At 42.6% G+C, this 18913-nt stretch overlaps 1 protein-coding gene across 1 annotated transcript; it reads left to right on the top strand.

The window, feature by feature from the left end:
• The first annotated feature begins 10838 nt into the window (after positions 1–10838).
• On the top strand, positions 10839–11417 carry LOC140163236 (uncharacterized). The gene has a single exon (XM_072186634.1). It carries the CDS (start codon positions 10935–10937, stop codon positions 11415–11417), a length of 483 nt encoding a protein of 160 aa, XP_072042735.1. The 5' UTR covers positions 10839–10934.
• The last annotated feature ends 7496 nt before the right edge of the window (positions 11418–18913 follow it).

Raw genomic sequence — 18913 nt, 5'->3', positions numbered from 1 at the left:
GCACTTGGTGCATTCATGAATAGTGATAAATGCATGCACGAAGTTGTTGTTGTTATTTATCATTATTATAACTTTGTTGAGTAGCTAACATAATTAGTCTACATTTAAATGTTTTGTGTGAAATAATATCGTAATATGAATTAATATTCCATATAACAAGACATGATTATCAAGATCATAATGTGACGGGATTCGAAATATTAAATATTATAAAGTAGTATCCTTTAATTTTGCTATCCAAATCACGTAGTGCGCCTTTTTAAAGGCGAATTTTCGAATTGCATTACGTCATTATCAATCAATCAATTAACTGGTAATACGCCTCGCTGATTGGCTGCTTACCATGCGGTCTCACCGGAGTGGAAATTTCCCCCACTCCGGTGATGATCGTTCTAGGTAATTATATTTCTCTTGTTCTTTCGTTATTCTTTTATTATTTTTATTATTATAAATGATACTAGGAATTCAATCATTCCAACTCAACTTAGATTATTATGTATAGAACACGTAGAGGTGATTTGGGAGTCGTGAAATTAATTTTAGGATGTATTTTAAGCGTTTTTGTGTGAGCAACTCGAGTGATGCTTAATTGTTGTTTTAATTTTCCGTGTGCGTGTATACGGAAAGCATAGCATCTCTGCACATTTCTTATCGGTTTGGGCCACAAATTCACCCCCAAAATCATGCTTTATCGTGTTCGTATTTCAAAATCATATGTTTTAAACAATATAGTATTCTTTGCTGCTCATGTTGGTATATAACAGGATTTTCTAGGTAAAGCGGAAAGAGAGAAATGGCTGATTTAGTTCGTCTATCTTAGATTATTTTATAATTAAATTATTTGGGTTCCATTATTGCTAGATGGCGTACGTGCAGATTGGTGCATAGTCACGTCATGAGGTCAAAGGTATACGTACCGCACAGCGCATTGCTAAGTAGCACATATACATGTACATGCGCTAATTGCGTTACTCGGGTTTTCCCCGAATATTATTTTGGATCTTAGATTTGATTAATTATTAGAGATGGCGAGTTGCGTATAATATTAATAGGGTTTATTATATTTTCGCGTTGTATTATTTTCGTTTGGAAAATAATACTCTCACTCTCTTTCTCATTGTCCACAATTTATTAGGTGTTTATTTATATTGTCTGACTTTTGACATTATTCATGATTATTATTGATATGCAAATATTGTAGCCTCAGCTAAAAGCATTTGTTAATAACGAAATTATATTTTGTCAAATCATGGAGGCTTTAATATTGAGATCAGAGTATTTATGTGGAACTCGCGCAAGTCACACCCAGATACTATTTTAGATTAATTAGGTCTTTATTATGAAACATGTCATGTACAGGGCCTATGATCTTATTTTGGCCTATAAATTGTGTGAAGTATATTTAAATATTCATGTATTTTTATTTTTATAATATGTGGATGTTAAGTACTCACGGAAAGTTATTGGTAAGATGATATGGTATATTTTTATCATTATTATATGTGATTTCAACAGACATGATTGTGTTATATTATGGTTCCGTGCACGTGTATGTTTGCTTTTCAGTGCGGGAGAGAGAGAGGCAATGGATCAAAAGGTACTAGCACGGATCCATAAAAGAGGAGCACGGAGCAAGGAGCACGGATCCATAAAAGAGGAGCACGGAGCAAGGAGCACGGATCCATAAGAGAGGAGGTCTGGGGGCCTAATTACTGCGGGGAGCAATATTTAGCGAGTTAATGGTAGCAGAGAGGAGGTCTGGGGGCCTAATTACTGCGGAGAGTGATATTTGGAGAGTTGAGGGTAGTAGAGAGGAGGAACACGGCGGGTAGGACTGGTGTCCTGGTTCTGCGTGGACTGGTGTCCTGGTTCTGCGTGGACTGGTGTCCTGGTTCTACGTGGACTGGTGTCCTGGTTCTACGTGGACTGGTGTCCTGGTGCAACGTGGGCTGGTGCCCTGGTACTGCGGGTATTTGGAGGAGAGTTGGACTAGTCCGAGTTGGGTGATGGAGGAGTTTGACTAGTCCGAGTTGGGTGATGGAGGAGTTTGACTAGTCCGAGTTGGGTGATGGAGGAGTTTGACTGGTCCGAGTTTGGGTGATGGAGGAGTTAGTTGGTTCCGAGTTGTGAGTGATGGAGGGCCTGAGCTTTGAGTGATGGGAGTAGTTGACCAATCCAAATACTGAGTGGTGGAGGTAGTGACAAGGCCTAATGGTATAGTAGGGCCTAATGGTTTGTATGGTGCTATTGTTTATAACACATAGTCTGTTGAAATCTATATTGTTGTTTACCATGTCGTAATTTTAAGAGTGATGATGCATAGAGATATATACGTCATGTATCGTAAAGATACATACGTATGTCATCTTTTATGTATTGTTGAAAATCTGGTCTGCACCTAGAGGGGAGCCTCTATGTGCAAATTTTCAATTGCGTTCAAAAACTTATGTATATTTTTCAAAATATTAATATGTGCCAATGCATATTATATGTCATTTGCATGTATTATACCTATTGGCATGCGCCGCGTGGGGCCATGCTGCCCAATTTTCGTATGCCAATGGGTAGTTGTGTTTACATCATATTTGTCAAACTTTGTGATGATACTTTGCCACTACATGCTTGCATGTCGTACGCAAGTGTCGTCAATATTAGCATGGCGCTTCATGGGGCCGTTATGCCCAAATTTTCATTTTGTACTAGATAACTTAGATTTTGTAGGCCTAACATGTTATATAATTATATTAACACATTTTTCTTATTCACTCCGGTGATGATCGTTCTAGATTCTGGCGTGGTGTATCTTAGCATGTAATTTGGCCCGGGTTTACAAATCAGACTGTTGCCGTTGTGTAGCGTGTTATTGGTGGTACGGCAACTTGTGGTTACTGTTACCTGCTGCCCGGTTATTGTGACGCGTGAGACAGCCTGCTGGCCAGATTAAAAGCTAGTGTTGATTGATATGTGAGATGGTATTACTTTGTGGAGATAAAGTATATTCTGGAAGCCGTAGTATGTAATACAGATAAGACAAGTGCCACGAATAAATCGGTATACATTGTTGAAGTAAAACAAGATATCACTGTAGTTTTCTTTGAGGTCCATCACAGTCTCCTCCAGTGCATAGCCGGATTCTAGCTCCGGCAAGCCCACCTATAAAGCCACTTGCTAAGTACCTAGCCGCTCGGTCCCGTCACAAGTGGTGGCAGCGGTGGGATTTGTTTCGAGATTAGGAGGAGTTGTGAGTTAGATGGACCCAGAAACTGCGGTGGTGTAAACGGAGAGTAACAAGTCGAGAAAGTTGAGCAAATAGTAAACCCGAAGTCTTGGAAGACAGTGGATTCAAAGAGAGGTGAAAGAGCAAGTTGAAGTAACAATAGAGGATCAGTGGGTGTATTGAGCAATGTCGGGAAGTGAAGTAGGAAAAGATGGAGGTAGCCCTGGATGGAAGGAAAAGTGGGAAGGAGCTCGGCCCGGTGATAGTAATGCATCAGAGTTAAAGTCACCGGAGGGCAAGGTTGAACTAGAGCAATTGGAGGAGGCAGGCAGTAATGAAAGTGATATTGAGAGTGAGCCTGGAAGTAGTGTGGGCGCTGTTAGTGACTCAGATATGTGGGACGAACCTGATAGAGGGCGAAAGGCTGCACGTTCTAAGAATATAACTCGGAAACGAAGGGATAGTACTTCTGAGGAAGGGAGACAGACTCAGAAGAGAGAAGTAGAACGGTTGCAAAAGAGAGGCAGAAGAAGGACTCGAAATGTGTCCGAGGAGGAAGCACCTGGTGGTGATGCAGAGGTTGAGGGTGATGGTGCTAAACAGGAGCGAAGAGAGAGACGGTACAACCTTAGATCTAGGGGATCCGAGAAAATGGCGTCAAGGTTGGAGGCAAGTGGGGATGTTGACTCTCGAGAGCAAGATGCCCTGATGAGAGCAGCGAGGAACAGGCTTGATGTGAGTAGTAGAGATGCGGACCAAGAGTTGATGGAGGAACATCAACGCTACCAGTCGAAAATGGCAGAGCTGGGTAGGTTGAAGCGTGAGCACGATGAAGAACTAGCGGATATTGAATGGGGATTGAAGGTGAAAGAAAGGACTATGGAGGAGGCAAAAAGGGCTATGAGGGAGGCTGAGTGGAATGAGCAAAACCTGGAGATGGCACGCAGGGAACGGGAAAGAGAACAAGTTGAGGAGAATGCACGGGCAGAACGAGAAATGCAAAAACTAGAGGCTGAAGCACAAAAGAAAGATCACGAAAGGCAACGGAAAAAACAGGCGTTACAGAGGATAGATGAAGATGTGCGATTGATGGAACGGGAAGAACGAGAGAAGCAGGAGAGAATAAACCAGTTGCGAGATAGTCGTAGGAAGCAGGATGAGTGTGAGAGGGTGGAACGAGAAATGGCGAGAAAACGCGAAGAAACTGCACAAGCACAACGTGATGAATGGAAGAGGAAAGAATTGCAAGAATGGGGAAAGAACACCAAGAGTCAGGCACTCCAACTGGAAATATCGCAGAAGAGCGAATGTGAAAGTTCAAGGCGTGAAACCGAATTGCGAGGGGTAGAGTTGCGAGCACTGCGAGACATGGAGCGTGAGCAAAAGTACGGGCCTGTGGATATGGCATGGCCATCCAGAGATGGGGTGGAAGTAGGCTGTCAGACCGATGATTCCAATTCAGGGGAAGAAGCGAGACGGCAATCTAAGGGACAAAGAAGGCAGAATAGAAGGAAAGGACACAAAGATAGTGACACTGCAGGGCAAAGCCAGCCACCCCTCTTAAGGCGTGATAAGAGGCTGAAGGGAAGAGGCCAATTTGAGGCCAAGTTTGGATCCCTTTCGGGAAAGGCAAAAGAAAAGGACACTTTGCATGGCCAGGAGACTAAGTCAGATCAGGTTGGGGATAAACAGTCCAAGAAGAAGAAGAATAAGTTGAGGACAAGTTCGAAGAAGTCACAATTAGCTAGCGAGACTGAGACTAGCAGTGAAAGTGAATCGGAGTCTGACTTTAGGCCTAAATCGTCTCCCAAGAGAGCATCGGTGTCAAAGAAGAAGAAGGCGATAGAAGTAGAGAGTGAAACTGAGAGTAGCGATAGCAGTGGGAGTGACTCTGACACATTGTCAGAAAGTGAAGGCAAGCGTAATAAAGTCAGCAAAAAGGCTAAGAAGAGCACGTCAGCGGTAAAGCTTCTGAGAGAATCCAAGGGGTCTAGTGAAGATGAGACTAAATCACACTCAGGAGTGAAGTCGGGTAAAACGGAGTCTTCAAAGGGGAAGAAGTCACGGGGAAGGAAGAAGAATAAATCTGCACTGACATCCACAGATGAGTCAACCAGTGCAGGCGACACAGTTAAGAAACGAGGAAGTATGAAGCCCCCAAAGTTCAATGGGAAAGGCTCATTTAAGGACTTTGCCGCCCAGTTCGATGCGTGTAGAGACTACAATGGCTGGTCAGACAGGGAAGCAGCATTCCAGATGTTTTCTTGTTGCCAAGATGAGGCACTGGCCACGCTGAATGTGAATGATATTAATCCACGTGAGGCTCGTTATGCCAAAGTAGTGAAGGTACTTAAACGAGAGTTCGGCCCACGTGAGTGTCCCGAGAATTACTTCCTGTCTCTTTCTCGGCGTGAGCAAAAGCAAGGAGAGAGCCTCCGTGAACTGGGGAAGCAGATCAAAAGACTAGTAGAGTTGGCACACCCGAAGTCTGAGAAAGCGGAGAAAGATTACATAGCTAGAGAGCATTTCAAGAGGGCGATAGCTGATACAGAGTTGCGCAAGGAACTCTTCCGGTCGACCCCTAAAACTCTGGTGGATGCTATAGGGCTTGCTGAGAATGTAGAGTCATTCTGCAAGACAGAACAGACCAGAGGACGTGGGAAGCAGGTTGGCTATAGTAGAATAGCGAGTGAAGAAAGAGACTACTCACCCAGAGATTCTGAAGTGAGTGAGTTGATTGCACGTGTGAGCGAGATGGAGCGCGACTTGAGGTCAGTTAAGCAAGCCAGACCTGAAGTTGCCTCTGGTAGGGGAGAGAGGAGTGATAGTCTTGGATACCAGAGTCAAGATGAAATGGTGAGGGTTTTGCTAGAGAAGGTGGAAGGAATGGAGAAGACGATGAGTGGTGTGAGCCAAGAGCCAGTTAATAAGAGTCCTCGGCCATCTCCTGCAACAAAGTCACAGCAACCACCGCCAAATGGTAGAGTGAGTCCGCGTTCTCCAGCTCGTCAAGACTTCCCACGGAGATGTTTCAAATGTGGAGAGCCAGGGCATATGCAGAGGTCCTGTCCCCAGCAAGCTGGTGGAAGGGTAGACCAGTGGAGTGAGTGTCGCAATTGTGGAGGCCGTGATCATATTTGGTGGCAATGTGAACGCCCGTTGGCATGCTTTGAGTGTCATCAGGAAGGACACATGTACCGGAATTGTCCTGCAAGATGGCAGGGAAACGAAATGAGGCCAAACCAAAGGTCCTGGGGGAGGCCACCTATGAGGAGGGACCAAGGCTGGAGACCGATGGCGGGCGTACCGAACCAATTTGCGAGACAGGGGAACAACCAGAGTCAGACACCGGGGAGACCGAATTTCTCACGGACATAGGAGAATTCGCCTTGGGGATAGGGGAGAATGAGCCTGGGGAAATAAAGGATCTATGGGTTTCAACTGTCATACAGGGAGAGAGAGTAATGCTTTGTGTTGATTCAGGGGCCTCCAAAGTAACATTAACACCAGAGCAGTACCGTCAAATTCCGCAGGCGAGACGACCACCATTGAAAGAAGAGAAGGTATACTTGAGACAGGCTGATGGGTCCAGAGTACAGATAATGGGATCAGCCTATATGGAGGTGCAAGTGGGTAGTCATGTTGAGAGTGTGCCAGTCTACGTTGCACAAGTCAGCGATAACTTGCTGGGAACGAATTTTCTAAGGAAGTGCGGAGCCAAAATAGATTTTGATAGTCTGCAGCTGATAATTCGTGGCGAGAGAGTGGATTGTCGCACAAAAGATGACAAACCATTGTATTCAAAGCTGGTTACGTCATCAGAGATTCGTATACCTGCAGAACATGAAATGGTGGTCCCTGCATGCTTGGCTGGTAACAGGAGAGGTAGCATGATGTGCTTGGTGGAACCCATAGATCAGGGGATAGAAGATGATGACTTAATGGTAGCCCGAGCCGTAGTAGACGCTAGCTCGGAGATCATACCCGTGAGAATCATGAATTTGGGCTCAGAAGAAAAGGTGCTTAAGGCGGGAAAGGTAGTTGCCCGTTTGCTCCAGATTGAGGAAGAAGATGTTGAAGTTGAATGCGAACAGTCGGTTCGCAGATGTGAAGAAGTGGGAGCGGACGTGGAACTTCCAGAGCACCTGAAAGAGTTGTATGAGCGCTGTGCCACTGACTTAGAGCCTGAGGGGAAGAGACAGATCTTCGAGTTGCTTGTCAAGTATCAGGACATATTCTCGAGGGGCGAGTATGACATAGGGCGTACCAAGTTGGTCCAGCATAGCATTGACACACAGGGTGCCCAGCCTATTAGACAGCCATTGAGACGCTCTTCACCTGAGCAGAGGACAGAAGTTGAGAGACAGGTGGCTGAGTTATTGGACAAGGGTCTGATACAACCTTCTGATAGTCCATGGGCAAGTCCAGTGGTTCTTGTGAAGAAGAAGGATGGGTCAAAGAGGCTGTGTTTAGATTATAGGAAATTGAACGAAGCTTCCGTCAGCGCTTATCCGCTTCCGCGGATTGACGACTCGCTCGATGCGCTAGGAGAGGCGAAGTTCTTTTCTACTTTGGACCTTGCGTCAGGCTACTGGCAAGTAGAGCTGGACGAAGATGCCCGTGACAAGTCTGCATTCAGGACAACAAGTGGCCTGTATTCCTGGAATGTACTTCCCTTTGGGCTGTGCAACGCACCTGCCACATTCGAGAGGTTGATGGACAATGTGCTGGCAGGTCTGCGTTGGGAAGCGTTGCTGGTCTACCTAGATGACGTCATTGTATTTGGCCGTACAATTGAAGAGTCCCTGACAAGGTTGTCCTCAGTGTTTGACAGATTTGGGAGTGCCGGGCTGAAGGTCAAGCCAAACAAATGTTCCCTACTGCAGAAAGAGGTCCGGTATTTGGGGCATATTGTGTCCGAGAAGGGGATACACACAGACCCGGACAAGATAGAAGCCGTGAAGGACTGGCCGACGCCAGTTACACAGACACAGGTCCGTAGCTTCCTGGGACTAGCGTCATATTATCGGCGATTCATACGTGATTTTGCTGATACGGCTGCACCATTGCACAGGTTGACGGAGAAAAGTGCAAAGTTCCAGTGGAATGAGGATTGTGAGAAAGCCTTTGGCACATTGAAGGAAGCATTGATAACGGCGCCAATTCTTGCTTACCCTAAATCAGCAGGACAGTACATCCTGGACACAGATGCAAGTAATTTTGCAATCGGTTGTGTACTGTCACAAGAGCAAGAAGGAGAGGAGAAGGTGATTGCATATGGTAGCAAGTCACTGAAGAGAGCTGAGAGGAACTACTGTGTGACGAGGCGAGAGCTGCTAGCAATTGTGGAGTTCTTGAAGAAGTACAGACATTACTTGGGAGGGGGCCAAGTGAAGGTGAGGACAGATCACAGCTCCTTAAGGTGGCTGTCGAACTTCAAGAATCCGGAAGGCCAACTCGCCCGGTGGTTAGAAGTAGTGCAAAGCTTTGATCTCTGCCTTGAGTATCGCCCTGGTAGGCGTCATCAGAATGCAGATGGCTTGTCCAGGCGCCCATGTAAACAGTGTGGTCGATGGGAAGGGCAGATGGCCAAAGAGGCAGAAGAAAGCCAAAGACAGGATTCAGAAGTTGAGGAGGCTGAGTTAGTAGAGACAAATGAGGTTCCTATGGCCACGAGTGAAATTGGGACCCAGACAGAGCCAGAACTCGAGCTGGAACGTCGTGACGGGGCTGAAATTGCCCAAGTCAGCACTGAAAACGAGTATAGTAGCGGTGGAGAGCACACTCTTGAGGTTGAAGGAGTTGGTGTTATGCTGGACACACCAGTGACAGAAGCAGCGGAGAACAGTGACACTGAAGTATGGCTAAGGCATATCACTACCATGCCTGAAGTTTCTCTTACTTCTATCCGAGAAGCTCAGATGGCTGATGAGACTATGTCACCCATTATAGTGTTGAAGGAATCTGGGGGTGAACGGCCCAAATGGGAAGACGTTGCACATCAGTCAGCTGCATTAAAGACATACTGGGGCCAGTGGGACATGTTGACGGTGAAAGAGGGCGTCCTTCTGAAGCGATGGGAAAGTGACGATGGCAAAGAATTCAAATGGCTACTAGTGCTTCCGAAGTCACTAAGGAGGAAGGCACTTGATGCACTGCATGCATCGAAGACTGCAGGCCATTTGGGTAGAGAGAAAACCTTGCCAAGGCTGCGAGAACGGTACTACTGGGTTGGTATGAGCGCTGATGTCAGAGTTTATGTGCGGCAGTGCGTAGACTGTGCCCGTAAGAAGAACCCTCCGTGCAAACGTCGAGCCCCGTTGCAGCAAACCCGTGTTGGAGCCCCTCTAGAGCGAGTGGCAATCGATGTCCTAGGGCCCCTTACAGAGACTCACCAAGGAAATTCATATGTCCTTGTGGTAGGAGACTACTGGACTAAATGGATGGAGGCATACGCCATACCTGACCAGCGTGCTGAGACAGTAGCAAACAAATTAGTGCACGAATTTGTGTGCCGGTTTGGAGTTCCCCTGGAACTGCACTCAGACCAAGGAGGAACTTCGAGTCAGAAGTTTTCAGTGAAATGTGCAAGATACTGGGCATCACCAAGACAAGAACTACCCCTTATAACCCGAAGTCTGATGGTTTAGTGGAGAGGTACAATCGTACGATAACCAATGCAGTGTCGCTGATGTTGTTGCCACTACAAGACCAGAAGGAGTGGGACAAGTGTCTACCCTATGTGGGCTTTGCATATAGATCAAGTGTCCAAGCATCTACCGGTGAAAGCCCTAATATGATGATGTTAGGACGTGAAGTATCTGCCCCAGTTGACCTAGTGTTTGGTGCAGTGCCCGGAGAAGGAGACTGTGCAACTGACTATGCAGAAGAGTTGAGAGAGAGAATGAGAGGTGTACACGAAAGGGCTAGGCATGCTCTTGAAGCGAGTAGTAGACGCCAGAAGCGGAACTATGACCGTCGAACACGAGATCCTATCTATAAGGAGGGTCAGTTTGTGTGGCTGTTTGATGTCAAGAGGAGACCTGGCTTGTCAAAGAAACTCGCCCTGCCATGGGAAGGTCCCTACCTAGTGGTGACAGCATTATCAGATGTCACTTTCCGCATACAGAAGACGGCCAGAAGTAAACCAAAGGTTGTGCATGCGGACCGCCTCAAACCCTATGAAGGACCAGAGCTAGAACCATGGGTCTTCGAAGCTCCAGTCCCGGCAGAGAAACAGTCTGAGTTGGAGACTGATGTGTTGCCAGAGGTGGAAGAATCAGTGGGAGCACCAAGGCCAGATGGTCATGTAGCTAATGGGACCGAACCTGTAGAGAGTCAAGGAACTGATGATAAGGACTCAAGTACGGAACAGGGCACAGAGAGGCCAAGTATCTTGAGGAAATGTCCAGTAAGATCAGAAGAGAAGAAGAGAGTTCAGTTCAATCCAGAAGTGGCAGTGCAACACATCCCAAGATGGGGAAAAGGCAATAGAGTCCCAGGAAGTGGGCGTATGGTAAATCGGGTTGGAGACATAGGAGAACCTAAAGGAACACCTAATGTGAAAGACACATATGGACCCCAAATGTGGGTGGGACGTCGGAATCCAAGCCGAGTCAGACAGAGACCCATTAGGTACCGTTAGCCTAAGAGTAAACCAGGAGAGATTATTGTAAAGTATTAATCCCTTGTATTTTCTTATATTACAGAAATCGACATGGCTTCTAATAGAGCAAGAGTGGATGAAGAATGGGAGAAGGAAAAGGAACGATGGCGAGAAGATTTCCGCCGTGAGTACCAAGTATGGGAGAGAGAATTAAGAGAAAGGGAGAGGAGAATGAGTCAGGCGGAAGGGTACTATCAGCACTGGATGGAAATGAGGAGACGGGAACGTTGGCAGTGGGAGATGGAGTTAATGGAAAGAGAAAGGAGGGTCAGTGCGCAGGAAAACGAGTTGGGCATGCTGGAGCGGAAATTAGAAAAAGCAGAAAGGAGGTTAAAGAAACAGCAAGAGCGGATAGAAAGGAAGGAACATGAGAAGCGACAATTGGACAAGAAGATCGAGGAGGCAGAGGAAGAGATACAGAGACTAGAAGAGCTCGAGCGGCAAATCACGGACCAAGAAAGAAAAGAGAAGGAGGAAGCAGAGTATCGACAGAGTCTAGAAGAGTGGTCGCAGCTAGGGGCTGAAGAAGACTAGGGATCTGCTGTCAGCCGAAGACCGACTCCATGTTGGACAAAGGATATTTGGCTTCAGGCATGCCAGATGATCAAGCTGACTACCATTGCCAGGAACTTGTTGGCTTCAGGCATGCCAGATGATTAAGCTGACTACCATTGCCATGACTGAGTCGGAAGGAGCATAGGACGCTATATATTTTGAAAAATGTTGTAGAGTAAATTGTATATATATATGTGTAGAGTAAGACAATTTCGAACCCCGTTAGTGTTTCAAAGATCACATTTTGACGGAGCGTCAATAATGTTGGGAGGGGGCTGTGTGACGGGATTCGAAATATTAAATATTATAAAGTAGTATCCTTTAATTTTGCTATCCAAATCACGTAGTGCGCCTTTTTAAAGGCGAATTTTCGAATTGCATTACGTCATTATCAATCAATCAATTAACTGGTAATACGCCTCGCTGATTGGCTGCTTACCATGCGGTCTCACCGGAGTGGAAATTTCCCCACTCCGGTGATGATCGTTCTAGGTAATTATATTTCTCTTGTTCTTTCGTTATTCTTTTATTATTTTTATTATTATAAATGATACTAGGAATTCAATCATTCCAACTCAACTTAGATTATTATGTATAGAACACGTAGAGGTGATTTGGGAGTCGTGAAATTAATTTTAGGATGTATTTTAAGCGTTTTTGTGTGAGCAACTCGAGTGATGCTTGTTGTTTTAATTTTCCGTGTGCGTGTATACGGAAAGCATAGCATCTCTGCACATTTCTTATCGGTTTGGGCCACAAATTCACCCCCAAAATCATGCTTTATCGTGTTCGTATTTCAAAATCATATGTTTTAAACAATATAGTATTCTTTGCTGCTCATGTTGGTATATAACAGGATTTTCTAGGTAAAGCGGAAAGAGAGAAATGGCTGATTTAGTTCGTCTATCTTAGATTATTTTATAATTAAATTATTTGGGTTCCATTATTGCTAGATGGCGTACGTGCAGATTGGTGCATAGTCACGTCATGAGGTCAAAGGTATACGTACCGCACAGCGCATTGCTAAGTAGCACATATACATGTACATGCGCTAATTGCGTTACTCGGGTTTTCCCCGAATATTATTTTGGATCTTAGATTTGATTAATTATTAGAGATGGCGAGTTGCGTATAATATTAATAGGGTTTATTATATTTTCGCGTTGTATTATTTTCGTTTGGAAAATAATACTCTCACTCTCTTTCTCATTGTCCACAATTTATTAGGTGTTTATTTATATTGTCTGACTTTTGACATTATTCATGATTATTATTGATATGCAAACATTGTAGCCTCAGCTAAAAGCATTTGTTAATAACGAAATTATATTTTGTCAAATCATGGAGGCTTTAATATTGAGATCAGAGTATTTATGTGGAACTCGCGCAAGTCACACCCAGATACTATTTTAGATTAATTAGGTCTTTATTATGAAACATGTCATGTACAGGGCCTATGATCTTATTTTGGCCTATAAATTGTGTGAAGTATATTTAAATATTCATGTATTTTTATTTTTATAATATGTGGATGTTAAGTACTCACGGAAAGTTATTGGTAAGATGATATGGTATATTTTTATCATTATTATATGTGATTTCAACAGACATGATTGTGTTATATTATGGTTCCGTGCACGTGTATGTTTGCTTTTCAGTGGGAGAGAGAGAGGCAATGGATCAAAAGGTACTAGCACGGATCCATAAAAGAGGAGCACGGAGCAAGGAGCACGGATCCATAAAAGAGGAGCACGGAGCAAGGAGCACGGATCCATAAGAGAGGAGGTCTGGGGGCCTAATTACTGCGGGGAGCAATATTTAGCGAGTTAATGGTAGCAGAGAGGAGGTCTGGGGGCCTAATTACTGCGGAGAGTGATATTTGGAGAGTTGAGGGTAGTAGAGAGGAGGAACACGTCGGGTAGGACTGGTGTCCTGGTTCTGCGTGGACTGGTGTCCTGGTTCTGCGTGGACTGGTGTCCTGGTTCTACGTGGACTGGTGTCCTGGTTCTACGTGGACTGGTGTCCTGGTGCAACGTGGGCTGGTGCCCTGGTACTGCGGGTATTTGGAGGAGAGTTGGACTAGTCCGAGTTGGGTGATGGAGGAGTTTGACTAGTCCGAGTTGGGTGATGGAGGAGTTTGACTAGTCCGAGTTGGGTGATGGAGGAGTTTGACTGGTCCGAGTTTGGGTGATGGAGGAGTTAGTTGGTTCCGAGTTGTGAGTGATGGAGGGCCTGAGCTTTGAGTGATGGGAGTAGTTGACCAATCCAAATACTGAGTGGTGGAGGTAGTGACAAGGCCTAATGGTATAGTAGGGCCTAATGGTTTGTATGGTGCTATTGTTTATAACACATAGTCTGTTGAAATCTATATTGTTGTTTACCATGTCGTAATTTTAAGAGTGATGATGCATAGAGATATATACGTCATGTATCGTAAAGATACATACGTATGTCATCTTTATGTATTGTTGAAAATCTGGTCTGCACCTAGAGGGAGCCTCTATGTGCAAATTTTCAATTGCGTTCAAAAACTTATGTATATTTTTCAAAATATTAATATGTGCCAATGCATATTATATGTCATTTGCATGTATTATACCTATTGGCATGCGCCGCGTGGGGCCATGCTGCCCAATTTTTCGTATGCCAATGGGTAGTTGTGTTTACATCATATTTGTCAAACTTTGTGATGATACTTTGCCACTACATGCTTGCATGTCGTACGCAAGTGTCGTCAATATTAGCATGGCGCTTCGCGGGGCCGCTATGCCCAAATTTTCATTTTGTACTAGATAACTTAGATTTTTGTAGGCCTAACATGTTATATAATTATATTAACACATTTTTCTTATTCACTCCGGTGATGATCGTTCTAGATTCTGGCGTGGTGTATCTTAGCATGTAATTTGGCCCGGGTTTACAAATCAGACTGTTGCCGTTGTGTAGCGTGTTATTGGTGGTACGGCAACTTGTGGTTACTGTTACCTGCTGCCCGGTTATTGTGACGCGTGAGACAGCCTGCTGGCCAGATTAAAAGCTAGTGTTGATTGATATGTGAGATGGTATTACTTTGTGGAGATAAAGTATATTCTGGAAGCCGTAGTATGTAATACAGATAAGACAAGTGCCACGAATAAATCGGTATACATTGTTGAAGTAAAACAAGATATCACTGTAGTTTTCTTTGAGGTCCATCACAGTCTCCTCCAGTGCATAGCCGGATTCTAGCTCCGGCAAGCCCACCTATAAAGCCACTTGCTAAGTACCTAGCCGCTCGGTCCCGTCACAATAAGAACTCTGCATAGAGAGATATGGCAATATTTTTGTATTGACCACTTGATAAGGTGATTAGCGCATTGTCACTTACCTACAATAGCAGAATGGTGCAGTAGGTTTAATTCTTTGGTATTATAAAATCAATGACTGTCAGGTATTTGTTATCAATGAGCATGATCAATGGAATCTATCATTTAATAAAGAGTCAGATAAAAAGGAAACTAGTAGTTTTCGTGGAGAGTAAATATCACTAGAAAAATCAGATACAGAATCATGATCAGACCACGTACTTTTACTGAAAAGTCATGAAATTATGTGAATGCTCTTGGCTTGCTAGTAAGCTCTAGTAGCTACTTCTTGGTTCCGTGTACGAATTAAATACAGCTCTTACTACCATGCGGAGCATTTATTAAAACACAATTAATTAAAACTTCTTTATATTGGAATGGATGGATAAATTGTCTCAGGACTATAAAAATTTTTGACATGAAATAAAAATGATTTCAGTACCAAGAAATAATATTTTTAGCAATGTACGGGTATTTTCCATTGGGTTTGATTTAAGCTTCGCTGTTAATATTGACTTGCTTATATTTATTTATTTATTTATTTATTTATTTATTTATTTATTTATTTATTTATTTATTTATTTATTTATTTATTTATTTATTTATTTATTTATTTATTATTATTTATGCTATGAGCATAGCATTTACGGCCGGCGCGGCGCGCGGGTCTATAAAATACAGAAGTTCATACATTTAGTATTATCTACGTGTTTATAGTCATCATGTATGAGACTTGTGTTAATTTCAATTTGGCTCAACATGTTTAACATAGATAAGCACGTTGGTGGGCAATGGAACCCGTGCTTAACATATGCACCTTGGTGGGCAACGGAGTATGCGGGGACTTGTGCTAATTTCACAGGCTTCAACACGTTTAACAGCACGTTGGTGGGCAACGGAGCACTCAGGGACTGTCTTTTGGAGTTTGCAGGAGAGCATTAAATAGCTCTTCAAAGAGTCTTCAAGGAGAGTTGTTTAGAGCATTTACAATAGAATGTAAGGAGAGAATGGTCAACTAAGGAGAGCTAAAAATCACTCTCCTATATCAGATTTAAGTTGAGCAGTAGAGAGCGATTGCTATTGCTCTCCTCAAAGGCAGTCCCTGGAGCACTGCACTTGTGTTAATTTTGACATGTTTAACATAATGCACGATGGTGGGCAATGGAACCCATGCACGCATAGTCTGGGGCACGTTGGTGGGCAACGGAGTATAAGACTTAATTTCTATCGCTTCAACATCAGGCATGTCGGTGGGCAACGGAACCCACGCATAGCATGGCGCGTTGGCAGGGGGGGGGGCGGAGTACGAGATTTGTGTTTTACTTGACATCGCTTCAATTCGTTTAAGATATGAACGGGGATTGTTGATGTTTTATGTTATTTCGCTATCTACTGAAAATTAATGCACACATTTGGCAGAATGTATTAAATGTATTAGGAAAAACTTTTAGTATTTTGATATTTCGTGTTTGTTGTTTTGTTTTGTTTGTTTTTGTATTTTTCACTATCTACTGAAATAGCATTTTGCGGCGCGGCGGCCCTATAAACTTGATATAGAACATTTGAAAAAAGTTGAAAAGGCCTACTTTTAATATTTTTAATTTAAAAATTTCACAAAAGTTGAAAAAGCCAAATTGTGGATTGAAAAAGACTGTACAAGAAAATATTATTTAAAACAATCAGGTTACAGAAAACAAATCTGGTAAAGTCACTGTATCTGAAAATGTCAAGCGAATGCTGATATTCTTGGGAAGGAATGATGGTATATTAAACAAAACTCAATTACATTATAAACCAGTTGAAATAAGAACAAAATCCATGATTTTAATGTCATTGTTTAGGAAAAAAAATAATGCTCAGAATAATGTTATGCATAAAACGTAATCGCGCTATATAATTTCGTGTAACAAAACCCGGTGGACCATCCTCAACTATAGAACCTATCCAATAACCGGAACGGTATAACAATTGAAATGGCAGGACAGATTGGTGGACAGATTGCTTTGCTAAATTGGTTAGAGTCTATGCCCCAAGTTGAGAATGGACCGTCCCACTCGATTTGTAAACCCTTTTGGTGGACCCAAGTAACTGCCTAAAATGAGGCAAAATTGAAAAGAAATGGGGTTTTTACTTGAACTTTGAAATTTGAAAAGTATAAATCACGTTAGGTCTAAGGCTGTGCTAACACTTTTCTTTGATGACTTTGGCCACAATTCTTTATTTTTTCAAATATCTGAAAAATTCAAGAATCTAAGCTAATTGAACAGATAGTAGTCAATAGCCACAGAATTCAATATCCTAGCCATTCGGCTATTGTTCCTATTGTACAGTGTGACATTGCGCTAATCAATATCAAGTTGACAATACCAAAATATTTCCAAGATATTCCATCCCTTTCCTACGCAGAGCTATTTCAAGCTATCATCTTCAATATACAATAAATAATTCCTCACGCAATGTTGAAATATACTAAATGTTACATAAACAACTAAGTAAATAATAATAAAAAATAATTAATTGCTAATTAAATAAATGAAATAAATAAATAGATTGCAATAATAGGCCCTAAATTAAACAAACATATCTGGATATACGTCGCAAGCACAAAGACACGGCACAAGACACGGGCAAACGGCTCGTAATTCCACAGGCCCAAGCGGTTTGCGGTTATAGTGATGAGAACATACATGTACCAGTTTATACAGACACGCAGCCGAGGGGCCCGGGGACTCAAGCAATCGATCGTACGTCCGGGTCCGTTCTCATTCTGTCACCTTTGCGTGCTCGGTCGTGGTGCCGTTGATTCAACCCCTGTCTCACCCGGCGCTTTCGGCAGCACTCAAAATACCCGCGGTGCAAAACGTGGGTGCCGAATGTACCCCAAAAATCTCGGAGCAAAAATAGTATAATATCTCCAAGCTGCTGCTCGCCCCGGCTGCTCGCGTTTGTTTCGCTGTCGCTGTGCGCATTTGTCTTGGAGAAATTAGTTAATTATTTTTAACATAACTTTAAGTATAGAAGGAATTTAACATAATAATAAATACATACTGTAATCAATGTAACTGAAACGTAGATTTCTACATTTACAACTATCATAAATATCATTAATATCATCAAGGCCTAAATTTCAGAAATATAAATTGATTATTATCCTGTTTCCCTCTGTTTTTGATTTTTTTTTAATGATATGCATATAGTTTTTAAAATTAATATTAATTTGCTTATTGTGCTCTGAAGCTGGAAATAATCTGAAATCGAAACGATTCTTCTTACTGTTATAATTTTTCTTCAACTTGGTATTGATGATTAGAATCTGATTATTCTTATAGATTCCATTGATAAATAATAGAGACTTAATAACACACTAGTCAATGATTGATACCAAAGAATTCAATATCCTAGCCATTCGGCTATTGTTCCTATTGTATAATGTGAGATTGCGCTAATCACCTTATCAAGTTGACAATACCAACATATTGCCAAGATATCCCATCCCTTTCCTACGCAGAGTTATTTCAAGCTATTATCTTTTATAATAATTTTATTATTATAACCTATTATCGTCAATATACCATTAAATAATTCCTCACGCAATTATGAAATATACTAAATGTTAGATAAACAACTAAGTAAATAATAATAAAAATTAAATAAATAAATAAATAAATAAATAAATAAATAAATAAATAAATAAATAAATAAATAAATAATGACATCAGATATAAACATACCAGTTTATAATAACCCGGGAAAGAGATAAGAAAGAAGCAACTTCAAAATATTGAGTGTTTTCATATGTTTTTTGTAGGCCCCTATACGATTACTGTACCGGAATATTGTAATAAAAGTCTGGATATAATACTAGTACTAAAATAATTGACAATAAAACCATAGGAAATATTATAAAACCATAGTAGGGCCTACATCTAATCATGGCATCATAAATATTATGGAAAACATGGAGCAAGCAAAATTTTTCATCATGATGTTGGCCTAAAATGAAATGCACGATCAGCAAGTCATCCATCGGCGATGAATGCATCAAGTGCACGGTGAATATAAAGCTCGAGTTCTCAGGAAGGTCGACTTGTCCGTGGTCGAGCTGTCACGGAGGTCGAGTTGTCAGAAGTC

The sequence above is a fragment of the Amphiura filiformis genome, chromosome 10 (genome assembly GCF_039555335.1).
Source record: "Amphiura filiformis chromosome 10, Afil_fr2py, whole genome shotgun sequence".
NCBI lineage: Eukaryota > Metazoa > Echinodermata > Ophiuroidea > Amphilepidida > Amphiuridae > Amphiura > Amphiura filiformis.
This window is presented reverse-complemented; position numbering and strand designations above follow the sequence as displayed.